The sequence below is a fragment of the Aquarana catesbeiana genome, linkage group LG06 (assembly GCF_042186555.1).
Source record: "Aquarana catesbeiana isolate 2022-GZ linkage group LG06, ASM4218655v1, whole genome shotgun sequence".
NCBI lineage: Eukaryota > Metazoa > Chordata > Amphibia > Anura > Ranidae > Aquarana > Aquarana catesbeiana.
The window spans coordinates 62,998,918-63,025,846 of record NC_133329.1 but is presented as its reverse complement, the minus strand read 5'-3'; the positions used below and the strand labels follow the sequence as shown (position 1 = coordinate 63,025,846).

The window sequence follows — 26,929 nt, the reverse complement described above, 5'->3', positions numbered from 1 at the left end:
CTTCTTTGTCGTCTTCTTCCCTCTGCTCTTCGTCCGATGTATTGCCGTATGTGTAGTGCGCAACGACTTATTTAGGCACTGGGTGTGGTCACCGGGTGATGTCATCCGGTGACCCCGCCCCTTATGACATCACCGCCCCATCATGCCCCGGGTGACCCCGCCCCTTATGACATCACCCCCGAGGCATAATGTGACAGTGACGTCATAAGGGGCAGGGTCACCGGATGACATCACCCAATGACCACGCCCAGTGCCTATATAAGTTGTTGCGCACCGCACACATGGCATTACAGCGGGAGAGAGCGTTGTTTCAAAATCGGGTGAAGAGCAGAGGGAAGAAGACAATGGAGAAGACTGGGCAAGAGCTAGCAAAAGAGTGGGCAAAAGAGCAGCAGGAGAAGAACCGTTAGAGCGAGAGCAATAATTATAGCCGGAGAGCGGGTGAAGAGGCCGGAGAGAGCGGAGAAGTTGGAAGAGACCCCCGAAGTTGGAAGAGACCCTCTGAGCTATTTTTGACACTTTTTATTCCAGGTGAATGGGTAGGGGTACGATGTACCCCAGGGATCCTCAAACTATGGCCCTCCAGCTGTTGCGGAACTACACGTCCCATGAGGCATTGTAAAACTCTGACATTCACAGACATGACTAGGCATGATGGGAATTGTAGTTTCTAAACAACTGGAGGGCCATAGCTTGAAGACCCCTGATGTACCCCATACTCATTCACGTGGGGGGCTGGGATCTGGGGGCTCCCTTATTAAAAGGGGCTCCAAGATTCTGATAAGCCCCCCGCCCGCAGACCCCGACAACCAACGGCCAGGGTTGTCGGAAGGGGCCCATGTCCTCATCAACATGAGGGCAAGGTGCTTTGGGGTAGGGAGGCGTGTCCTATGCCTACATACATTTGCTAGTAGGTGTCCCTCATTCCCATCTCAAAATGTTGGGAGGTATGTCACAAATCTAACATGACAATAATCACAAAGCTTTTTCACTGTTTGAGCTGAAGTAAGACAATAGGGAAGGTTTCCTAAAGGAGTACAGAAATTTTTACTTTGTAAAGTAGTCTTTCACAGTAGTTTTGTTCTTTTAATTTTCTCAGTACATGTTTAGATATACAAAGTGCATCTTTTTCAATAAGCCAAGAAAACTTTTGCTTTTGCTATGTGAACATTTTCTACCAAAATCAACCTCAGTCAATCTGGAATCTTTCACTCTACATTGGAAATTGTTGCTGACAATCAGAAATATGTTGGTGGTTTGGTGCTGCCCCATCACCCGACCACAATAGGACACTAATACAGACTGTGTGTTGTCCATCAGTCCTCGAGAGGACTCATCTTCTCCATGGAGGATCTTTGGCTTCTGCTCATTGTTCACTGATGTAAAGCCTGGATAACGTACAATGGAATAGGAAATAGGCCTCCACTGCTGTTTCTGCCTGTTCACATTCCTCATTTCTAGAATTCCAGCATCTGTTTTATTCCCATCGGCACTAAAGCCCGATTCTTAAGACTCCACTGAATTCTCAGTTTCTTTAATTTCCAGATGAGTATTGGAAATAAACATTTCTGATGTTTCCCGATCAGCTTGATCCAACTGTTTTTTTCCAGATTCAAATAGTATATAAAAATACCCTGTATAAATATAAAACACAAATGAACCATGTACAGTTGATGACCAGTAAACCCAACATACAGTACAACTTGTCTTCATGACAGATTTACTAATACCACACACATACACTATATTGTCAAAAGTATTGGGACACCTGCCTTTACACGCACTTGAAATTTAATTGCATCCCAGTCTTACTCCGTAGGGTTCAATATTGAGTTGGCCCACCCTTTGCAGCTATAACAACTTCAACTCTTCTGGGAAGGCCGTCCACAAGGTTTAGGAGTGTGTCTATGGGAATGTTTGACCATTCTTCCAGAAGCGCATTTGTGAGGTCAGGCACTGATGTTGGACAAGAAGGCCTGGTTCTTCTAAGATCAGGACTCTGTGCAGGCCAGTCAAGTTCCTCCATCCTAAACTCGCTCATTCATTTCTTTATGGACCTTGCTTTGTGCACTGGTCCAAATCATTTGGTGGAGGGGGGATTATGGTGTGGGGTTGTTTTTCAGGGGTTGGGCTTGGTCCCTTGGTTCCAGTGAAGGGAACTCTTAAGGTGTCAGCATTCCAAGACATTTTGGACAATTTCAGGCTTCCAACTTTGTGGGAACAGTTTGGGGATAGCCCCTTCCTGTTCCAACATGACTGCGCACCAGTGCACAAAGCAAGGTCCATAAAAACATGGAAGAGTGAGTTTCCGGTGGAGGAACTTGACTGACCTGCACAGAGTCCTGACCTCAACACGACAGAACACCTTTGGGATTTATTAGAGTGGAGACTGCGAGCCAGGCCTTCTCATCCACATCAGTGCCTAACCTCCCAAATGCCCTTCTGGAAGAATGGTCAAACATTCCCATAGACACACTCCTAAACCTTGTGGACAGCCTTCCCAGAAGATTTGAAGCTGTTATAGCTGCAAAGGGTGGGCCAACTCAATATTGAACCCTACGGATTAAGGGTAAAGGCAGGATTAAGTAAAGGCAGGCGTCCCAATACTTTTGACAATATAGTGTATGTGTATGGTATTAGTAAATCTGTCATGAGCTATGACCTGCGAGAGATCGGCCTTGGACACTTGTGGCTGATGTCTTCATTAATGATTACATGTGATCAGGAGCCGGCAGTCTCTCATTGCTTTTAATGGGGTTGCTTCCTGCAGCTAATTCCTGGGAACCCCTGCAGGGGGTTCTCTCATGTGATCGGAGTTGGAGCCATTCGCAGTTGGAAATTTGGCCTGAAAGCAGAAAATGTGGCCACCTAGAAGCATCACATAATCCAGCTGAAAATGGCATCTTAGTCCTACTCTCTATAAAAGGGCCCCAATATTTAACACAGAATTGACATTTGCAGTGCAGTCTTATGTCTTCTATTATCAGAAATAAAGGTCTAAAGCCTCTAAAGCCTATTACACACTGGCCAAATGTGGGGCGGCATCAGTTGATATTCAGCCCATGTGAAAGCGGACCTTCAGTCGTTTTTTCATCTTTCCATCTTCTAAATTTTCTATCCTTGTTGTTGTTTTAACTTTGTACAGTAAAACATTTTTTTTTCTGCCAGTAAATCCCTTATACAGCCCACTTCCTGTTTCTTGTCTGGTCATTAGACCAAGCTTATGACATCATGCACAGCTCTCTTGTGAGAGTTTGCCAGGAAGGGAGGGGGAATGAGTCATAAGAGGGCCAATGAGAGCTGCAGAGCTGGAGGTGTGCCTCTGTGTAAATCTAGGAAGTGAACAGGCAGCAGCTTCAGCTGCCCACAGTTAAAATGGATGCAGCCAGACTCAGTGGAGGGAGATTTCTGCAGCATATTTGGCAAGTACAGAATCACAGTACATAAAGGATAATATGCAAATGCTTTGGAGGGAAGCTTCAGAATGGCAAAAAATTTTTTATCACAAATTATGCGAGCAGACTGCAGTTCCTCTTTAATTGCAGTCTGTCAGACAGAAGCCGGCTTCTTTCGAAGGGACATGACCGAAAAAGGTCTGCCAAGCGCATACCTCTCAACATTTTGGGATGGGAATTAGGGACATCTACTAACAAATGTATGTAGGCATAGGACACGCCCCCTAAAGGAGAATTAACCAAAAAAAGTTTACCACTACTATTCCTTTATATTGGCTTTTAAAATGTTCAAATGCAGCAATTTAGAATTTGGATGAAAGGTTTAGCGCTGGGAAACACTTTTTGAAAGATAAAAAGTGCATTTTATATACAACTATATGGATCAGACCAAAATGAGGGACAATTGAGGTGGAATGAGGGACAGGGGGACATTGCTCCGAATCAGGGACAGTTGGGAGCTATGCAAGCAGCTTCCAATCATTGCTCTCAGCCAGTGGCTGAGAGTGCTAACCGAAGTGTTCTGGCAGGGGGCGGGGTCTGTCCCCCTATCAGAACACAATGGAACAGCGTTAGTACAGCGGCTCCTTCTGAGCTTTCAGTTGTTTTTCTTTCAGCCCTGCTGCTTTGAACTAAAAAGATATATACAGTGCAACCTCGGATTACGAGCATAATCCGTTCCAGGAGAATGCTCGTAATCCAAAAGTACTTGCATATCGAACAAGTTTTCCCATTGAAGTCAATGGAAATAAAAATAACTAGTTTCGCACTGACTTCAATGGGATGCAATACCGCATGCGTCCAGAGGCGGGGGGCGCCGGAGAGCCTCGGAAACGGGCGAAAAGGCCCGATGGAACACTTCGGCAGACCTCGGCAAACCTCGGAAAGACTTCCTACCCGAGAGGTAGGTGCCGAGGTCAGCTGTGCTGTCCTCGGGCCTTTCCGTGCATTTCCGACTGGCGCCGTACGGCTGCGATCAGCGACGTTTGGCTCTGCTTGGCTCCGGCGCCCCCCCACCTCAGGCCAAAAGCAGTACTGCACACCGCTTTGGCCTGAATCATGCTCGTTTTGCAGGACAACACTCGCAAACGCTCGTTAACCGCGTTACTCGCAATCCGAGGTTCCACTGTACTAGAGTGTACTAGGCTTAAGCTAATCACACATTGCTAGATTTCTTGCATTCAGCTTGTGAGCTAAACAGGAGCATGGATGGAGGAATCTCTGTGGTCGGCTACTATTGTAACACCCACACAATCTGTGCTTGACTAGCTGCAGTGGAGGGCAGAAGAGACCCCTGATGTCTCCATAAAGAGGACCTACTACCTGTCTAGGCTATCACATAGTAATAAAGTTAAAGGAAAAAAATAAATTTAATTAAAATAAATAAAAATAATTAAAAAATGTAAAAGCATCCCTCTCATTCCCCGCACACATGCATGCAAATGCAAATGTGTGCGTAGGATGCCTGTGTATGTAAAGAGCGATTGCACCACACAAACAGGTATCGCATCAAACATCTGTAATAATATTTGGCTGTATTTGCACTATACACCAACCGTTCCTGATGTGCACCTGGCTAATGGGGTGTAATGAAGAATAATCCTTCTATTTTTGGGATATGTGATGAAATAAGACATGTGAAGACCTTTTTGTTATAATGTATTGTGCTACACAGAGATGTATTCAAAAATCTGGCTTTACCTTTGGTACGTAAGAAGTAAATATTTTTTGCAGATTCCAGAGCTTCATGTTTAATGGTGGCTCTAATATATTTGTTCATCGGGTTGGCAAGATCACCCAGTGTTAAGGCCTCACATATGAAGGTGAGACTGTAGCTGCCATCACTGCTCTCTCTTCTAAAACTCCGGATGTGTTTCTCAGCAAACCTTTTATATTGGCCATGTTGTTTGTTTGAGTCTTCCCAAGTCACCACAGGATCTTTTGTATACAAACTATCGACTTCCAGTATAATATATACACCACTCTGGAGAATCCTCCTAATAACTGGTTCTCCTGGAATATTTAAATAATATTCATGTCAAGAAAGATCATTTGCTTTTATCTCTGGAAGATCAGACAAGCAGTTCTTAGCACAGAGGTTGATGCTATACCCTAGGGGCCTCTCACACTAAAGCCAACTGTAACCTTCCACTTAGCCACAACCTAGTCTCCAAACTGTGTTTCAGTCTCACACCACAGTTTCTGAGTGAGAGAAGCTACGTTCCAAGCTGGTTGGACAACAGTTGGAGGATCGCCCCATCACTGATGATCTCGTCTTCCGGTCTCTAACTCCAAATTTATAGTCTTGCACGCACAGTGCTCCACCACAGCTCCATGCAATACAAAAGAAAAATGTCAGGCACCCCTGGTGAGTCCACATCTGCTGCTTCAGTTACAGCAAGGAGCTCAGAGTGAAATAAAGTCTCATTCTCTGTTCCACCTGTAGCAGCCTCTACTTAGGTAGATGCTAGAATAGGATTTTTGTGTGGTAGGCAAGGTAGATTTAGGCAGGCCTGGCTGGCTGGCTGTTTTTTGATTTGGGCTGGGGGTGGCTCGGGATAGCAGCCGGTGACTCACAGGCAGCATCAATAAGACCTCCCTCTTCTTTCTAGAGCCTTCTGGAAGGTACTAGAAAGAGTGGAGAGGAGAGGTTGAGTTGCGTGGGGTGCTCTGAGGAGCCCTGACCAATCCCCATCCTGGACTGGCAGGGGGCAGGCCTCCTTTAATACCCAGAGTCAGCCCAGCTGGGGAGGAGTCGGAGTTGTTCAGAGCTTGAAGATGGAGTGCAAGGCTGTCGGGGGCCTCTGAGGGAGCTCCCCAGTCTTGGGGGTGACCTTGGGCCCGGGGCTTGGGTACAAATAGAGCCCTTCAAGAAAACGTGAAGGTTCTGGACAGGAGGCACACGAGGAGCAAAGAGGACAGCAGGAGCTAGTATTGCCGGGCAAGTCTTCAAGGAGAGGAACAACAGACCGCAGACAGGAGGGCTGGTGAGTGACAAGCACAGATGGGAGGACTGGGGAGGCACGCCTGAGAGGACTAGGAAAATGTAGTCTGGGATGGGTGCAGAGCCAGTGGAGTGGACTGTGTTGTCAAAGGCAGTGAAGAAGGGCAGCTGCAGCCAGAAGGGCTGGCAGGACCTGAAGATGGGTTACTGGGCTTAGTAACCAAATATAGGACAGCTAGCACCAGAACTTTCTACTTTCTTGTTACACCATAGGGGCCCGCGGTTCCTGCCTGCAAAAGGCGGTTGCTAAGGCCTGGCTGAGTCAGAGTCAGGCCTAACCATTTTGTGTTAGCTGATCCTGAGAGCTAAGATTTGTGCTGGAGGAAGGAAGAGGAATAGTCTGCAAGCAGGGAAAGTGCTGGAGGAGACTGAAGTAGTAATATGTACAGGGAGTGTACATAGTTTGTCCCAGTTGATTGTTCTAAAATTCCCAATTGATTGTTCTAAAATTCCCAATTGATTGTTCTAAAATATACTGGGCATCCCATACTTCCTATACCCTATCCAAGTTCAATCCCCTCAATAAAACATAAAAACAAAGCTAATGGACTGTTTATTGCCTTGGAGTGACTGAGGATTGAATGCCGGGCTGGGCAGGGTGACAGGTAGGCCATAACACTCAGCAGCCCCTACGGGGGGTACCGCTACATACCCATCACATTCCACCCCTGCTCTGGCTTCCTCTTACTCTGATCTCTTGCTGTGTACAGTATGATCATCTGATTGAGTTTAGGGAGGAGGGAAAGTGATTCTGGGGGTTTTGTACTGTTTGTACCTTGAGGGGACGGGCTTGTCTGCTCTGGAGAGGGGGGCAGGGGTTTCTGTACTGATGGGTCTGTACTGGGGGAGTTATTTCTGTACTGAGTGGTTTGTACTGTGAAGTCTGAGAGGGGGTTGGTCTGTGCTGAGGGGCCTGTGCTGGTGGGGTCAGTCTGTGCTGGGAGGGTCTGTACTGAATTGTTTGTGCTGGGGGCTGGGAGTCCATCTGTACTGAGGGATCTGTGCTGGGGGGTCAGTCTGTACTGGAGAGCATCGGTCAGTAGTCTATACTTAGGAGTTTGTGCTGAGGGTGGGGGTCAATCTGTACTGAGGACTCTGTGCTGGGGGGAGTCTCTACTAGGGGGTTTGTGCTAGGGTAGTCTGTCTGTACTGAGGGGTCTTTGCGGGAGGGGTCGGTTTGTATTGGAGGGAAGTCTGCACTGAGGAGGTAGGTTGAAAGGAGATATTTAGGGATGTTAGGGGAGATCTATAACGTGGAGGATATGGGCTGGGGGTGATTTGTACTGGTTGGAGGTAGTTGTTTTGGTTGTGCTTTGTTAAGTGGCCTGTGTATTTTGCACCCCTGGCCCCTGCACTATAGACACTAAGGACAATTTTAAAAACTGGAGCAGCCAGTAACCAATCAACTTATAGTTTTAGTTTTCAAAGCTTAAATAAACAATCTGAAGATCGAAACAAATTGGTTGCCATGCACAGTTGCTTCAGATTCTGTCTGCTCCAGTTTTGCTAAAATCCCCCCCATATATTTTACATTTCATACTCCTGATTACAGCACTCTAAAAACGTTACATTCTTTTGTAAAGTAGGCTTTGTAGAAAAGGATATATGATGGAACAGATTCATTTTAGTACAATGAATGTACTGAGAGTTGTACGTGTCTGTTACACTCCTGCCTATGGCACAGTCATGAAAGCACATTTTGTCAGCAAAAGTACTGTGGCATATGTGTGCTGAGTATAGGGGGAGTAGGCTAAAACCTGGTATGCATGATGATATTATTGGATGAATGAGCGGCCTTTTTTTTTTTTTTTGCATGCTAGCCTCATATTAAAAATGAAGAGGTTACTAAAGTTACGAAAATGTTCTCGTACACCAGATTAAAAATTCAGAAGTGATGTATTGCATTGTATTTTCAGATGAAAACTGTACTGATTTCCCATCTGCCGACTGCCCCATAGCAGATTTACAGCGACAGGGTGGCCACACTGTGCAGGATCACGTATACCAGTGGCGACCAATGGTTTCTTTTTTAGGGGGGGGTGGCAAACCCCCCCAGTTGGTGGGTGGCATCTCAGTCAGCACCCCCCCCCCCCGCAACTTACCCAAGCAGGCCCCGGCGGGCTCTGGCAGGCTGCAACGGGCTCTGGTGATGGCGGCGGGCTTCGGCGGGTTGCGGGTTCGGGTGGCAGCTGGCTTCTATGGATGGCAGCAGGCTCCTGTGTCTTCTGTGCACCCCCTCCCTTCTTCTCATAGGTATCCAATAGGATTGCCTGTCCTTTCAGTCAATCGGGTGACGGATATCAGACCCGCTTCCCGATTGGCCGGGAGGAGAATCAGTGTTGCAACAGGGAATATTCATTCGCTGTTGCATTACACCTAGGTGGGCTCCGGACGCAATGCTCTACGCCCCGAGACCACCCTATTTTGAAGCCTATTAGAGCATCTGGTTCTAATCGGTGCTTCAAAAAACACAACCCCCGCCATAGGAATTCATGCAATGGCATCCTGAAAGGGGCCGGGCGCATGGATAGGGAGGGCAGTGTGGCATGAATAGGGGGGCAGCACCCATGCACCCACAATGGACGGGCTGCCCCTGACATATACCTACTTGATCCTGCACTTGTGGGTATCGGCACGAGTGCGCGCTGCTGGCGGCTCGCTCCTACTGTGATTTTACTGCCAGCACCCACTGATCATTCGGTACACAGGCAGAACGACAGTCTGTCTATGTAAACAAGGCAGATTGCCATTCTGTCAGTACAGAGGACATGGATCAGTGGGTGCTGGCAGTAAAATCACAGTAGGAGCGAGCCGCCAGCAGCGATTCCTGTCTTTCCCTAGTAAAAGCACCTCCCCCACAACTGGGGTTGCCACCTTTTCTTCAAGCCAAACCCGAATACTTTAGCGGCCTAGAAGAAGAGTAATAATGCGTTGCGCATCACGTGCCGTAGCGAACAGTGGGTGTGGGCAAATTGCTCTTGCTGACATCATCGCCCTGCCCCCCCAGTGATGCCGAACCTGCTCCCAGAAAGCCACCCGCAGTGTCACTATTTTGGTTATGTGGGGAGCCACAGCCCAGTCTGCATAATGTGTCTGGGTTTCAGTCTGCCTGAAACCCGGACACATGATTCAAAACTCAGACTGTCCGGGTGAATCCCGAACAGGTGGCAATCCTACACTGAAACATTAGCTAGGAACACAGTTAAGGAGATTGTAAACCTTCATGTGTACTTTGTATCCTAGACCTAGAATAAGGCTTACCTGTAGGTACTGTAAATATCTCCTAAACATGCGCAGTTTAGGAGATATTTACTGTATACTGCGCCAATGATGTCATTGTCACATGCGCTCTGAAGGAACTACCGCCTGTGCCGCTTCTTCAGAAGCGTATTCCGTGACCGGCGGCTCCTACGCGCATGGGCAGGAGTGAAGTCACACGGATCCAGCCAGTCACAGAGCCGGAGTCCGCAGCTCTGGAAGGTAGATGGGCAAAAATGGATGCGGCCTCCAGCGGGGACGACGCAGGCTTCGTTTGCAGGTAAGTGTCACATAATGTGCTAGTATGCAATTCATACTAGCACATTATGCCTTTACTTTGCAGGGAACAAAAAAAACCATCAGAGTTTACTTCCTCCTTAACCCTTTGATCGCCCCTGATGTTAGCCCCTTCCCAGTCAGTGTCTTTAGTACAGTGACAGTGCATATTTTTAGCCCTGATCACTGTATTAGTGTCACTGGTACCCAAAAAAGTGTCAAAAGTGTCAGTTAGGTGTTTTTTTGTCTGCTGCAATATCACAGTCCTGCTATAAGTCACTGATCGCCGCTATTACTAGTAAAAAATAAAAATAAAAAAAAATTCATAAATATATCCCAAAGTTTGTAGACGCTTTAACTTTTGCACAAACCAATCAACATATGCCTTTTGGGATTATTTTTTGTACCAAAAATATGTAGCAGAATACATTTTGGCCATTTGTTTTTTTTTTTTATTGGATGTGTTTTAGAGCAGAAAGTAAAATATTTTCAAAATTGTCAGTCTTTATTTGTTTATAGCGCAAAAAAAAAAAAATAAAATCCGCAGAGGTGATCAAATACCACCAAAAGAAAGCTCTATTTGTGGGAAAAAAAAGGTCATCAATTTTATTTGTGTAGTGTCGCATGACCTCTCAATTGTCAGTTAAAGTAATGCAGTGATGTTTCGCAAAAAATGGCCTGGCCATGAAGGGGGGTGAATCTTCCGGAGGTTAAGTGGTTAAACGAAAATCGTACGATCTGGTATTGTATGAGAAAATTTTTTGTGTTTGTCCCTTTGGATAATTTCAGATAAACTGTCGTGGTCGGCTCTCGAAAGCTGTGTACTAACGATTTTTTACTTTCTGCTATAAAACATTTCCAATAAAAAGAGTAAAAAAATCGAATTTCTTCATCAATTTAGGTCATTATGTATTCTGCTACATGTTTTTGGTAAAAAAAAAAATAAGCGTATATTGATTGATTTGCGCAAAAGTTTTACTAGTTATGCGGCAATCAGCGATTTTTAGCAGGACTGCGGCATTGCTGCAGACACATCTGACCCCAAGTGACACTTTTTGGGGACTAGTGACACCAATACAATGATCACTGCAAAAAAAAATGCACTGTCACTGGCAGGAAAGAAGTTAACATCAGGGGCGATCAAGGTGTTAAGTGTGATCCTAGGGAATGTTTTCCAACTGTGGAGGGTGGATGCAATGGAGGAAAAGAGAGATTTGTGTTTCTGATTAGCAGAAAGACAAGATCTCTCTTTTACTCCCTGACAGAACTGCGGTCTGCCTTGTTTACATAGGCAGACTGCCGTTCTGCCTTTCCTCCGAATGATCGGCGGGTCCCGGCGGCCATTGCCAGCGTTGATTGGCTCCCGCTGTGATTGGACACAGCGGGAGTCAATCATCGCTGGCAATGGCCACCACGACCCGCCGATTACAGCGGGAGCAGCGCTCCAGCGACACGCGTGGGCGCCCCAGATCACGTGCACAAAATCACGTACAGGCACGTGGTTTTGCACAGCCCTGCCGCAGTATATATGTGGTGGGCGGTCCAGAAGTGGTTACGTTTAAAAACTGTTTTTATACAGGAAGATTTATAATAATGACAGAAACACAGCAAAGAAGACATTCCATATTAATACAATTATTATGCAATTTTATTTATTTAAACTGTACAATCTACTTTCAGTCTGTATAGTCTAGGGATGAGACAACTGTTTTGTCCAAACCTAGGTTTGGACTGAACTTTGGCCATTCGGGTATTCAGTATTTCTACCTCTTCTGTATATGACCGCTTCCTGCTGTCGCTGGTTCCTAAAGAAGCAGCGGGTGCTTGCAGCAAGTGGGTCCATACTGAGGACAAAGGTCTGAACGGGATATGATTTAGTTACAGGGGTGTCTACAGATCTTATTGTCTGCTTCATGCTATGGTGGTAGTTTCATCAGTAGTTTGGGGTAAGCCTCACACTGTGATCCCAGGAAACACCCATTATGGAACAGCAAAGTAGAAGCCAGGACTGTTGCTGCAAATCTGGGACAATTGGCAAGTATGACATACATGTTGCAGTCCAATTATTATTACTATACAGGATTTATATAGCGCCAACAGTTTGTGCAGCGCTTTACAACATGGGGCAGACAGTACACTTACAATACAAATCAATACAGGAGGGATCAGAGGGCCCTGCTCGTTAGAGCTTACAATCTAGAAGGGAGAGTCAAGTGGAAACAAAAAGGTAATAACTGTGGGGGGTGAGCTGATGGAGAAAATGAAAATACAGTTGTTAGGTGTGGGTAGGGTAGGCTTCTCTGAAGAGAAGGGTTTATAGGGATCGTCTAAAAGCTAATAAAGTAGGAGATAAGCGGACAGATTGGGGTAGGGCATTCCATAGGATTGGAGAGGCTTTGGAAAAGTCCTGGAGGCAAGCGTGGGAGGAGGTGATGAGCTAGAGAGCAGGAGGTCTTGAGAGGAATGAAGAGAACGAGTAGGTTGGTATTTAGAGACTAGGCTAGTGATGTAGCTGGGGGCGAGATTGTGGATGGCTTTGTACATAGTTTTTAGTATTTTGAATTTAATTCTTTGGCCGACCGGAAGCCAGTGGAGGGATTGACAGAGAAGGGTAGCAGAGACAGAGCGATTTGTAAGGTGGATGAGTCTGGCAGTAGCATCCATGATGGACTGAAGAGGTGATAGACTATGTAGAGGTAAGCCAATGAGAAGGGAGTTGCAGTAGTCGAGGCAAGAGATGACCAGCGAGTGAATTAAGAGCTTTGTTGTGTCATTGGTTAGAAAGGGGTGTATTTTGGAGATGTTGCGGAGGTTGAGGCGGCAGGATTTGGACAGTGATTGGATGTGTTGCTTGAAGGAGAGTTCAGAGTCCAGGACTACACTTAGAACCTAGGCATTTGGGGATGGGCTTATAGTTGTGCCATAGATTTTGACAGAGAGATCAGGGGAAGGGGCATATGGGGGCAAATTATAAGTTCGGTTTTGGATAGATTGAGTTTGAGGAAGTGGTGTGACATCCAGACTGATATATCAGATAGTAAATTAGTGATACGTGAGGAGACAGAGGGAGTGAGCTGAGGGGTAGAGAAATAGATTTGGGTGTCGTCAGCGTAGAGGTGGTATTGGAAGCCATGGGAGGCTATTAGTTGATCCAGGCAGGTGTAGATTGAAAATAGGAGAGGTCCAAGAACAGAACCTTGGGGGACCCCAAAGAAAGGAAGAGGAGAGGAGGAAGCAGAGTTGTAAGAAACGCTAAAGGTGCGGTTGGATAAGTAGGAAGAGAACCAGCGGAGAGTACAGTCACGAAGACCAAAGGCGTGGAGTTTTTTGAGGAGGAGGGGGTGATCAACCATATCAAAGGCAGCAGAGAGGTCCAGGAGTAGGAGCACAGAATAGTGTCGATTGGTTTTGGCCGTTAGTAGATTGTTTGTTAGTTTTAGGAGCGCAGTTTCTGTGGAGTGTTGAGGACGAAATTCAGACTGAAGGGGATCAAGAAGGCTATTATCAGCGAGGTGGATGCTCAGACGATTGTAGACCAGACGTTCGAGGAGTTTGGATAACAAGGGGAGCAAGGAGATGTTGTTGAGATTGGATGGGTCCAGTGAGGGCTTTTTAGGTATGGGTCTGACAAGTGCATGTTTTAGAGAATTGGGGAAGATACCAGAAGAGAGGGAGAGATTGAAGATGTGGGTTAGAGAGTGTAGCATAGAGCCAGAGGGTGGACCCAGCATTGTGAGGGAACAGGATGCAGAGGGCAGGTGGTAAGGTGGACATTACCAAGTAATTTAGCAACCTCGTCTATAGTGGTGGGGTTGAAAGAGGGAAGTAATGATTGTGCCTGTGGGCATGAAGTGTAAAGTGTGGAGGGAATTGGAACAGTAAAGATCTCCACACAAATTGTATCAATCTTCTGTTTGAAGTGATTAGCGATCTCCTGGGCAGTGAGTGAGTTGGCGGGTGGAGGTGGTGGAGGATGCAGTAGAGAGTTGAAGGTAGAGAAGAGTTGACGGGGGCGGGATGATCAGTTGCTAATGAGAGTGATAAAATAGGTCTGCTTGGCAGAGAGGAGGCTGGAATTGTATTTTTGGAGGGCAGATTTATATTGGTTGAAATCTCTCTGAGACCTAGTTTTATGCCACAGGCGCTCATGAGCATGACTACGTTTTTTCAGACTTCTAGTATCATCTGTTTGCCAAGGTTGAAGGGGTCGGGGCCTGATTCTGTGTGTAGTGAGGGGGGCCAGTGAGTCCAGTGAGGCTAGAAGTGAAGCGTTGTAGACACAAGTGGCTAGGTTGGTGCAGGATAGGGGTGAGATTTTGTCGTAGAGGTTGTCGATCGCAAAGTAGAGAAGAGAAGGGTTGAGATGACGTAGGTTTCTGCGGGTAACTTTTAGGCGGTTGGAGGGAGAGGAGGTGGAGAAGAGGGAGAGAGTGAAACTAATAAGGTGGTGATCAGAGAGAGGGAATGGATCGTTAGAGAGGTTGCATGGAGTGCAAAGGTCAGAGAAAACGAGGTCAAGGGTATTGCCTTCGGAGTGAGTAGGAGCATGTATCCACTGCTTCAGGTCAAAGGAGGAGGTTAGGCTGAGAAGTTTGGAAGGGGCAGGAGTGTTAGTATTAATAGGGATGTTGAAGTCCCCGAGAATGATTGTGGGGATTTCAGAGGAAAGAAAGTAGGGTAGCCAGGCAGAGAAGTCATCAAGAAAGGTTGATACTGGTCCAGGGGGCCTGTAGATCACGGCTATCCTTAGAGAAATTGTAGTGAAAAGACGAATGTAGTGTGCTTTGAAAGAGGAGAATGACAGAGAGGGAGGTGGCCGAAGTACCTGAAAGGTGCTATGTAAGGCTAGAAGGATTCCGACACCTCCTCCCTTACGTCCACTGGATCTGGGGGAGTGAGTCCAGAGAAGACCACCATGGGATAGGGCAGCAGAAGACGCAGTGTCGGATTCGTGGAGCCAGGTTTCGGGAGTCTGGTCTTGGGAAGAATAGAAATGGGAACTAAATTGTGTTGATGGGTGCATGGGGTACAGTTAAATGATGGAGGCCCAGGGTTTGGGGATATATCTCCAGAGGTTAGGAGAAGCAAGAGGGTGAGGGAGGTAATATGGTAGTGGGATTTATATGAAGGGACATGCCCCAGGGTCTTGAAGATTTTTAGTGTGTGTGGATTTAGAATTAGCAGGAGTTGGTGGGTGCAGTAATAAGGAGAGGACAGAAGTGAGGGTGATATATATATATATATATGCTGTGGGGGGGGAAGAGGGGTGAAGGAGAGATAGTTTTAGAATAGAGGACAGAGCTGTCAAAAGGAGTGGTAGAGAATGCATGTTACAAGGAGAAAGACCTAAAGGGGTAAACAAGGTCACCTGATGTCTGTGTGGTGTTTTTCAAAGTTTTTTCTTGTGTCCCTTCGCTTTGTGCATTTGCTGAAGTGCAGAGTCAGAAGTGCTCCCACTTATAGAAATAGCCCACTTTGAGAAAGAGCCCAGCTGAAAATGTGTACCCGCTGCAGATGCTTCCCCCAAAAGAAGCTTATATTTATACTGATAGGGGTGGGGTGTGGGTGGATTTCAATTATCACTCAGGAGGTAATAAAGCTTGGCTGGTTAACAGGGCAAAATTCTAACTTCAGAAACAGACTAGCAAGAGGGCACTGAAGTTAAACGGGCCATAATTTTGGGAGATAATAAAGCATTGTTATGTGGACAGGTCTACAGACGGTTAAGTAAAAATAGCATACCAGCATTATTAAAGACACATAAGAAAAGCAGATAGCAGTGTTTCAGTTTTTGGGTGGAGATGGTTCAGTTAGCACATGCCAGCATTATTAAAGACACATAAGAAAAGCAGATAGCAGTGTTTCAGTTTTGGGGTGGAGATGGTTCCAGTCCAACTGCCATAGATATTAGGACATAATAAAAAAAAAAATTGAGATCCACCCAGAACAGTGGCAGCTGGTGCTCAAAAATTTTTTTTGGGGGGGAGGGCGCAAACAAATGGAAAAATATTGAATCTTCCATCAATTGCAGCCTCACTGTGCCCATCATATGCAGCCACTTGTGCCCATCATATGCAGCCACTGTGTCCATCATATGCAGCCACTGTGCCCATCATATGCAGCCACTGTGCCCATCAAATGCAGCCACTTGTGCCCATCAAACGCAGCCACTTGTGCCCATCAAATGCAGCCACTTGTGCCCGTCAAATGCAGCCACTTGTGCCCGTCATATGCAGCCACTGTGCCCACCAATCCCCGCACTTGCGGGGCTCTCGGCTCTGGCAGCACCCTCAACCCCCCCGCGTGGCTCTGACAGAGGGGACTTACCGCAGCAGCTCCTCTCCAATGCACCAGACGACAGCGACCTTCGCTCCAGCCGCGCGTGTCTCCTCTGTACCTCTTCCTAAGCGCAAGGCATCGAATAGGGTGGCCTGGCGCTTTGGCCAATCAGGAAACAGGTCTGATGCCCTGCCTCCTGATTGGCGGGGAGAAAGGTTAGCGTGAAAATAGCAAAGATTAATTTGCTATCGTCACACAATTGGGTGGGATCAGGGCGTAATCTCTGCGCCCTTAGCCCACCCTATTTTGAAGCCTATTAGAGCCTCTGGCTGTAATCAGGTGCTTCAAAAAATACCACCCCCGCCATAGGAATCCATGCATCCAGCATCCTAAAAGGGGCCAGCACATGGATGGGGGCGCAGCGCCCGTGCGTCCACAGTGCACGAGCCGCCACTGACTCAGAACATGTACCAGCTCACATTGTTCTGACAGGAATTATTGTCAGAGTTATCACATCAAACCTACTATAACCCACTACAAGCAAGCAAAATCTGGCAAAAAAAATGAACAAGCTTACCAATATACAGTCAAGAGATCTGATTAGAGTTGTAAAACACAAGGCTGAAAAGCATCAAAGATATGTAAGGTGTGCATGCACTGTCCCATGTATAATGGAAGAAATGGGGCTCTGTGACTGGTGATACCACATTGTTTTTATGTGTTTCACCTGGGCAGCTTTTTTAGAGGGTACGGTTCTTTTGTGGATACTTTACAATTTCATTTAGATCTCTTTACAGCATCATGGTGATATCACTGGTTTTAATGTTAGATTTATCTTGCTTGTCATTGTTTATTTAAAAGAGACTCCTATCTGTAAAATCAAGAATATCAAAAAATAACGTAGGAGTTATAATAAGGAAGCTTCTAAACTTCCAAACACTTTAATTTTTTATTTTACAGTGGATCCGGAAAATATTCACAGCGCTTCACTTTTTCCACACTTTGTTATGTTACAGCCTTATTCCAAAAAATTTATTATTTTCCTCAAAATTCTACAAAACCCCATAATGACAACATGAAAGAAGTTTGTTTGAAAACTTTGCAAATGTATTACAAATAGAAATAAAATCACATAAGTATTCACAGTCTTTGTTCAAGCACCTTTGGCACCAATTACAGCCTCAAGACTTTTTGAGTATGATGCTACAAGCTGGGAAAACCATTTTTTTAGCAGTTTCCCCCATTCTCCTTTGCAGGACCTCTCAAGCACAGCCATTTTCAGATCTCTCCAGAGATGTTCAATCAGGGGCGGATCCAGAGTCTAGTCTCGGGAGGGGCACTGCCAGAAAATACTTTTTTTGGGGGCAATCTATCGGGAAAATGGCTGGTGTTGGCGCTACAATCATCACGGCACCATGGTTGTTATGGTGTCAGGATGATTGAAGCGCATTATTTCTATTATTACATTGTTATATAAAATGAAATAGTTCAACTCACCATAATGCAGAATCAGTGGGAGCCCTGAGCGTGTCACTTGCCACATCACCTGCCACCAGATGCGGACTGTCACTTGTCTGCCACCAAATGCGGATTGTCACTTGCTACATCACTTGTCACACGTTGCGGATTGTCACTTGCCACGTCGCCTGTCACCAGATGCAGATTATCACTTGCCACGTCACCTGCCACACGTTGCGGATTGTCACATGCCACGTCACCTGCCACACGTTGCAGATTGTCACTTGCCACGTCACCTGCCACAAGTTGCGGATTGCCACTTGCCACGTCACCTGCCACACGTTGCGGATTGTCACTTGCCTGCTACAATTGGCACTTGCTATGTCACTTTCCTGCTAAGGTGGTCTCTTGCTATGTCCCAGAGTCAGGCAGCAGATTACCAGCCAGGCAGCAGAGAGATGATGTAATCTCTCTGCTGCCTACGGCTGCCTGCACAGTAAGCAGGGAACTGCAGGGATGCAGGGCAGGCGCCGGGCGGTGAGAGATTATGTAATCTCTCTGCTTCCCGCCCACCGGCTCCCTGATTGACCAGCAGCCCGCTCGCACACTGAGCTGCCCAGCTGCTCGCCTGCTCTCTCACCCACCCGCTCACCAACCAAGCCGCCCGGCCCACCCGCGGAGCTGCATGAGCTCTCACCCGCAGAGCCGCCCGCTCACCCGCTGAACCACCCGCCCACTCACTCCCCAGCATTTTCGGAGGGGGCAAGTGCCCCGTTGCCCCCCTAGATCCACCCCTGTGTTTTTATCTGGTTCAAGTCTGGGCTCTGGCTAAGCCACTCAAGGAAATTCACAGAGTTGTCCCGTAGCCACTTCTTTGTTATCTTGTCTGTGTGCTTAGCGTTGTTGTCCTGTTGGAAGATGAAACTTTGCCCCAATCTGAGGTCCAGAGCACTCTGGAGCAGGTTTTCATCAAGGATGTGTCTGTACATTGCTGCATTCATCTTTCCCTTGATCCTGACTAATCTCCAGTTCCTGCCGCTGTAAAACATCCGCACAGCATGATGTTGCCACCACCATGCTTCACCGTAGGGATGGTATTCGTGTCAGGAAGCTAGTTGTTAGGTAATTTTGACAGGGTATAATCCCCAATCCTCATTAAATTAGTAGGTACGATGCCCGGTGGGTGTGGAGATGCGACTCGGTGTACATCTTGCGGCATGTATGCGTTCTTTGATTATCTGATCGAGGGCGAATACTGCTGTGCAAAATGTAAGCACATTGTTTCCCTGGAAGCCCAGGTTCTGAATCTAGTGAAGCTCGGGTTTGGCACATCACGGATCTGGTGGACAGATTACTGGGAGGGGTTGGGGAAGACCCGGCTTTCATTGTGTATGTTAGCACCAATGACAAGGTCAGAGGCAGATGGAGTGTCCTAAAGAACAATTTTAGGGACTTGGGAGCTAAATTGAGGAAAAGGACCTCCAAGATAGTATTCTCAGGAATACTACCGGTACCTGAAGCGACACCAGAAAGGCAGAGGGAGATTAGGGAAGTAAACAAGTGGCTGAGGAGCTGGTGTAGTAAGGAGGGGTTTGGGTTCCTTGAGGACTGGGCTGACTTCTCGGTTGGTCAACAGTATTATAGGGGACAGACTGCACCTAAATGAGGAGGGTGCAGATCTGCTGGGAGTAAAGATGACCAAAAAGTTAGAGGGGTTTTGAAACTAGGCGACGGGGGGGAGGGTCCAGAGGTAGAGATAGTCAGCATGGAACATAGTCCAGAGGGTAGTATTGGGGGCATTAGTGGTGGGTTGACTAAAGCACATAAACCCAAGGTAAGTATAGTAACAAATCCTAGTTGCAATCTCGGAACACCTAATAAGAGGATAGTATGCGACCGGTCTAAACTACGTGGCATGTTCACCAATGCCAGGAGCCTGGCGGACAAGATGGGTGAACTAGAGATACTGTTGTACGAGGAGGATTTGGATTTTGAGGGAATTTCAGAGACCTGGTTCAACAGCTCTTGTGATTGGCTGGCAACCATTCTAGGGTATACCCTTTATTGCAGGGATAGAGAGGGTAAAAAAGGGGGAGGGGTGTGCCTATATATCAAGAATAATGTACAAGTGAATGTGAGAGATGACATCACTAAGGGAGCTAGGGAGGAGGTGGAATCCTTATGGGTAGAGCTCCAAAGGGATGAAGCTAAGGGGAAAATAATACTGGGAGTAAGCTATAGCCCCCCTAACCTGAGGGAGGAGGGGGGGGCGGACCTCCTGTCACAATTTGGATTAGCAGCAAGGATGGGAAGTGTTAACATAATGGGGGATTTTAAATATCCAGACATAGACTGGACGGAGGGAACCATGCATTCGTCTAAGGCTCGCCAGTTACTAAATGTCTTGCAGGACAAGTTCATGGGTCAGATGGTAGATGCACCAACTAGAAAAAAAGCGTTACTAGATCTACTGATTACCAACAATACAGACCTGATCTGATGTGGAAATACGGGGCAATTTAGGAAACAGCGACCACAGGTCAATTGGCTTCAGTATAAATCACACAAATGGGAAACATAAGGGAAATACAAAGACACTGAATTTTGAAAGAGCCAACTTCCCTAAACTACGAACCTTGCTAGAAGGCATACATTTGGATAAAATCTTAGGAACAAAGAACACGGAGGAGAGATGGGTTCCCTTTAAGAGCATATTAAATAAGGGCATTAGCCAGTGCATCCCATTGGGTAATACATTTAAAAGAGCGAACAAAAGTCCTGGATGGCTTAACTCCAATGTAAAAATGCATATAAAATCAAAAGAGAAGGCCTTCAAAAAATACAAGGTTTAGGGATCATCATCAGCATTCAGAATTTTTTAAAGAATGCAACAAGAAATGTAAGGGTGCAATTAGGGCGGCTAAGATAGAATACGAAAGACACATAGCGGAGGAGAGCAAAAAAAAAATCCCAAGAAATTCTTTAAGTATGTAAACAGTAAAAAAGGGAGGACAGACCATATTGGCCCCATAAAGAATGAGGAAGGACATCTGGTTACAAAGGATAGGGGGATGGCGAAGGTATTGAATTTATTCTTCTCCTCAGTCTTCATGCGAGGGAATCGGGGGGCTTCGGTAACCAAAACTGCAGTGTTTATCCTCGTCACACATCACAGGAAGCACCCTCATGGCTAACAGAGGACAGAATTAGAATTAGACTTGGGAAACTTAACATAATACAGTAAATAACCAGGACCGGATGGCTTGCACCCGAAGGTACTTAGGGAACTCAGTCAAGGGAACTCAGTCAAGTAATTGCCAGACCATTGTTCCTCATTTTTACTGACAGTCTACTGATTGGAATGGTACCAGCAGATTGGTGAAAGGCCAATGTACAAAAGCCAAATACATCCCTGGGAATTACAGACCAGTTAGCCTAACATCAACAGTATGCAAGCTCTTGGAGGGGATGATAAGGGACTATATACATGATTTTAGTAATGAAAACGGTATCATTAGCAGTAATCAGCATGGATTCATGAACAATCATTCTTGTCGAACCAATCTATTAACATTCTATGAGGAGGTGAGTTGCCATCTAGATAAAGGAAGGCCCGTAGACATGGTGTGTCTGGATTTTGCCAAAGTATTTGACACAGTTCCCCATAAATGTTTACTGTACAAAATAAGGTCCGTTGGCATGGACCATAGGGTGAGTACATGGATTGAAAACTGGCTACAAGGGCGAGTTCAGAGGGTGGTGATAAATGGGGAATACTCTGAATGGTCAGGGGTGGGTAGTGGGGTCCAACAGGGTTCTGTGCTGGGACCAATCCTATTTAATTTGTTCATAAATGACCTGGAGGATGGGGTAAACAGTTCAATCTCTGTATTTGCAGACAATACTAAGCTAAGCAGGGCAATTGCATAAATATGTGTCACCGGCGCAAAAAAACAATGTGTTTGTCAGAATTGCTGCATTAAAAAAAAAAGGTGGAGTGGTTATCCCATGAATGAACCAAAGGCACATCATTTTACAGTATCTGGTGAGTGGCCAATCTGCAAGGTGGTGGTGGGTCACAAAGTCACTTATAATTAAGAAGAGATACAAGAGCACAATACAGTCACAGCATTTGCAAGAGGATTTCTCTTCCTTGTTTTTTGGATTTTTTAAGTTTTTTTGGTTTTATGCAGTGGCGGCCCCCCCCTCCAGGCAGTCAAAAAAAAAAGTTAAAAAAATAAATAAATACATTTTTTAATACTGGCCCTTTAAATATAAAAAAATGACAAAGAAAAAGTCCTTAAGTGCACTGTGTTCGGACGCCGGATACAGTGCGACGCCGGACACAGTGCACTTATGGGAAGCGCCACGTCTGTGCAATCACGAGATTGCAGACGTGGCGCTGCATTTGCGGACATTTAGCCCGCCTTGGGGCGCTTCCCGAATCGCCAAGTAGCATCCGCCTGGCGCTTGTACTGTGGCCGGGCGGTTTGATTGACATCTCTGTTTGATGTCACTTCCTGTTTTCTCTGTCTCATTGCGCCCAAGAGACAGAGGAAACAGGAAGTATGAGGACTGCAGATTGACTCTCCGGACACTGGAATCTGGCTGGTGATCCCTCCATCCACACCAACAGCATGACAGAGGAGAGGACACAGAGAATTAGGAGGATGTTATGTGGAGGACATGTTATGTGGAGGACATGTTATGTGTATGTCATGTGGAGGACATGTTATGTGTATGTCATGTGGAGGACATGTTATGTGTATGTCATGTGGAGGACATGTTATGTGTATGTCATGTGGAGGACATGTTATGTGTATGTTATGTGTATGTGGAGGACATGTTATGTGTATGTCATGTGGAGGACATGTTATGTGTATGTGGAGGACATGTTATGTGTATGTCATGTTATGTGTATGTGGAGGACATGTTATGTGTATGTCATGTTATGTGGAGGACATGTTATGTGTATGTCATGTTATGTGGAGGACATGTTATGTGGAGGACATGTTATGCGGAGGACATGTTATGTGTATGTCATGTGGAGGACATGTCATGTGTATGTCATGTGGAGGACATGTCATGTGTATGTCATGTGGAGGACATGTCATGTGTATGTCATGTGGAGGACATGTCATGTGTATGTCATGTGGAGGACATGTCATGTGGAGGACATGTCATGTGTATGTCATGTGGAGGACATGTCATGTGTATGTCATGTGGAGGACATGTCATGTGGAGGACATGTCATGTGGAGGGCATGTTATGTGTATGTCATGTTATGTGTAGAAGAACATGCTATGTACAACATGTAATTCATGGCATGTCCTACATAAGATGTTCTACACACAGCTGGTTGCTTTTTGTGTGACACAGGCTGCATGTAAGGAGCGACTCCGCTGGGGACACCTGATGGCATCTGGTGGCAGGCGACACGCTCGGGGCTCCCACTGATTCTGCATTTTGGTGAGTTGAATGATTTTATTTTATATTACAATGTAATAATAGTAATAATGCGCTTCAATCATCCTGACACCATAACAACCATGGTGCCGGGATGATTGAAGTGCTAACACCAGGTGTTTGGAGTATCTTTATCTGCTGATTGTTAAACTTTCTAGAATACACATTTCTATTGTTGTGTAGGATCTGGGGCTGCTGTCCCTTCATTCCTCTCTCCCACTCCCTCCATCCCTCGTTCATCTCAGACGCTAACTACACCACCTTAGAGCCACGCCCACTACTTCGCTGAAACCACGCCCATTTTCACCAGCGCCCCCCCCATCCTAAAACTTCACCAGCCGCCACTGGTTTTATGGTTTATGGAATTTATGGGACTTTAATATTGTGTATATGCACAGGAGGGGCAATTTGCACATGGTCTTCAACTGTTTTTACAGGTTTTTTGTGTAATTCACACACAAGAAAAGGATATTGGTTTATATATATTTATTTGAATTGTGTTTTTTATGTATTCTATTTGCACGCAGGAGATGGCTAATTGTATTATCACATGATACAGTTATTTATCTAGTAACTAATTTTTTTGATCACATATTATTACAAGTGGTGTAAAGATAGGAATAGCGCATTCACACCCATCCAATTCACTTATAAGCAGGGCAATAACTGATCTGTACAAATTAATGGGGTAGGCAACTACATGGCAAATGAGGTTTAATGTAGAAAAATGTAAAATTATGCATCTGGGTTGCAAAAATATGAATGCACTCTATACACTAGGGGGAGAACCTCTGGGCGAATCTAGGATGGAAAAGGACCTGGGGGTCCTAGTAGATGATAGGCTCAGCAATGGCATGCAGTGCCAAGCTACTGCTAACAAAGCAAACAGAATATTGGCATGCATTAAAAAAGGATTAACTCCAGGGATAAAGCGATAATTCTCCCACTCTGCAAGACTCTGGTTCGGCCACACCTGGAGTATGCTGTCCAGTTCAGGAAGGATGTACTGGAAATGGAGCGAGTACAAAAGAAGGGCAACAAAGCTAATAAAGGGTCTGGAGAATATTAGTTATGAAGAAAGGTTGCGAGCACTGAACTTATTCTCTCTGCAAAAGAGACGCTTGAGAAGGGGATATGATTTAAATTTACAAATACCGTACTGGTGACCACACAATAGGGATACAACTTTTTCACAGAAAGGAGTTTAACAAGACAGGTGGCCACTCATTAACCACTTGATGACCGCCTCACGCCGATTTACGTCGGCAAGGTGGCACGGACAGGCAGAATCACGTACATATACGTGATCTGCCTTCTGCGGGTGGGGGGTCCGATCGGACCCCCCCCCCGGTGCCCGAGGCGGTCGGCTATTGTCCAGCGGCGATCGGAGATGAGGGGGAGACCATCCGTTCATGGCGCCCCCCTCGTGATCGCCGCTGGCCAATAGAATCATTCCTCTGCTGCTGTATGCTAAACAGCAGCAAAGGAAATGATGTCATCTCTCCTCGGCTCGGTATATTCCGTTCCGGCGTCGAGGAGAGAAGACTTTAATGTGAGTGCACAAACACTACACACTCAGTAGAACATGCCAGGCACACAAAACACCCCTCTTTACCCTCCGATCCCCCCAATCACCCCTCCCCCCCGTCACACTGACACCAAGCTGTTTTTTTTTTGTTTTTTTTTTCTGATTACTGCATGGTGTCAGTTTGTGACAGTTATTGTGTTAGGGCAGTTAGGGTTAGCCCCCTTTAGGTCCAGGGTACCCCCCTAACCCCCCCTAATAAAGTTTTAACCCCTTGATCATCCCCTGTCGCCAGTGTCGCTAAGCGATCATTTTTCTGATCGCTGTATTAGTGTCACTGGTGACGCTAGTTAGGGAGGTAAATATTTAGGTTCACCGTCAGCGTTTTATAGCGACAGGGACCCAGTGTTGCCAACCTACCAGACTGAAATTTACTGACACAACACAGTGGCACTGACAGCAGTGTGCAGCAGCACAGATGATGATGCCACCTCACCAACATGACACGTCCCCTCCTGAATCACAGTGACCCTCTCTCTCCATGCCAGGTGGTCCCTTCAGTCCACTACCAGCTTGTCTTCCTCCGGTTCCGCAGACCTGCACATGAGGCTCCGGCTGCTCTGTTCCCTTGCACCATGACTTCATGTGACACAGTGTCGGCACAGTCCGAACACAATGTAGCAGGCACTCGGATAGTCTCGGCCAAGCGTCACAGCCATATTTTTTACTGGCAACCTTTTTCTTTCACTGGCTTTTACTGGCAGGAGAAAAGTGCCCATTTTTTATTGGCTGCCAGTAAAAATACTGGCGGTTGGCAACACTGCAGGGACCCCCATATACTACCTAATAAATGTTTTAACCCCTTGATTGCCCCCTAGTTAACCCTTTCACCACTGATCACTGTATAACTGTTACGGGTGACGTTGGTTAGTTCGTTTATTTTTTATAGTGTCAGGGCACCCGCCGTTTATTACCGAATAAAGGTTTAGCCCCCTGATCGCCCGGTGGTGATATGCGTCGCTCCAGGCAGCGTTAGATTAGCGCCAGTACTGCTACTGTCACTTACAAAACACTAAACACATAACTGCAACATTCGCAGAGTCAGGCCTGATCCCTAACAGTTTTTTTGGTAGCATTTTGGTGAACTGGCAAGAACCAGCCCCAGGTAGCATCAGGTTAGCGCCAGTACCACTAACACCCACGCACGCACCGTACACCTCCCTTAGGGGTATAGTATCTGAACGGATCAATATCTGATCCAACTAGATCTATACTAGCGTCCCCAGCAGTTTAGGGTTCCCAAAAACGCAGTGTTAGCGGGATCAGCCCAGATACCTGCTAGCACCTGCGTTTTGCCCCTCCGCCCGGTCCAGCCCAGCCCACCCAAGTGCAGTATCGATCGATCACTGTCACTTACAAAACACTAAACACATAACTGCAGCGTTTGCAGAGTCAGGCCTGATCCCTGCGATCGCTAACAGTTTTTTTGGTAGCGTTTTGGTGAACTGGCAAGCGCCAGCGACCTAGTACACCCCGGTCGTAGTCAAACCAGCACTGCAGTAACACTTGGTGACGTGGCGAGTCCCATAAGTGCAGTTCAAGCTGGTGAGGTGGCAAGCACAAGTAGTGTCCCGCTGCCACCAAGAAGAAGACAAACACAGACCCGTCGTGCCCATAGTGCCCTTCCTGCTGCATTTGCCAATCCTAATTGGGAACCCACCACTTCTGCAGCGCCCGTACTTCCCCCATTCACATCCCCAACCAAATGCAGTCGGCTGCATGAGAGGCATTTTCTTTATGTCCTCCCGAGTACCCCTACCCAACGAACCCCCCCCAAAAAAGATGTTGTGTCTGCAGCAAGCGCGGATATAGGCATGACACCCGCTATTATTGTCCCTCCTGTCCTGACAATCCTGGTCTTAGCATTGGTGAATGTTTTGAACGCTACCATGCACTAGTTGAGTATTAGCGTAGGGTACAGCATTGCACAGACTAGGCACACTTTCACAGGGTCTCCCAAGATGCCATCACATTTTGAGAGACCCGAACCTGGAACCGGTTACAGTTATAAAAGTCAGTTACAAAAAAAGTGTAAAAAAAAAAAATATATATAGAATAAAAAAAAATAGTTGTCGTTTTATTGTTCTCTTTCTCTCTCTATTGTTCTATTCTGCAATGTTTTATTGTTATGATGTTTTATCATGTTTGCTT

At 46.3% G+C, this 26,929-nt stretch overlaps 1 protein-coding gene across 4 annotated transcripts in view; it reads right to left on the bottom strand.

The window, feature by feature from the left end:
• Positions 1 to 883: 883 nt before the first annotated feature.
• Positions 884 to 26,929, bottom strand: part of LOC141148556 (uncharacterized) — a 75,589-nt gene continuing 49,543 nt past the window's right edge. For 3 of the 4 annotated variants that reach the window (XM_073636108.1, XM_073636107.1, XM_073636109.1), the window contains 2 exons: positions 5,154 to 5,465; positions 884 to 1,634 (listed from right to left, as the gene is read on the bottom strand). In XM_073636108.1, the coding sequence (XP_073492209.1) occupies positions 1,507 to 1,634; positions 5,154 to 5,465 (440 nt within the window). In that variant the 3' untranslated portion in view covers positions 884 to 1,506. The remainder of the gene's footprint in view (positions 1,635 to 5,153; positions 5,466 to 26,929) is intronic. The other variant, XM_073636110.1, reaches the window with a different exon arrangement.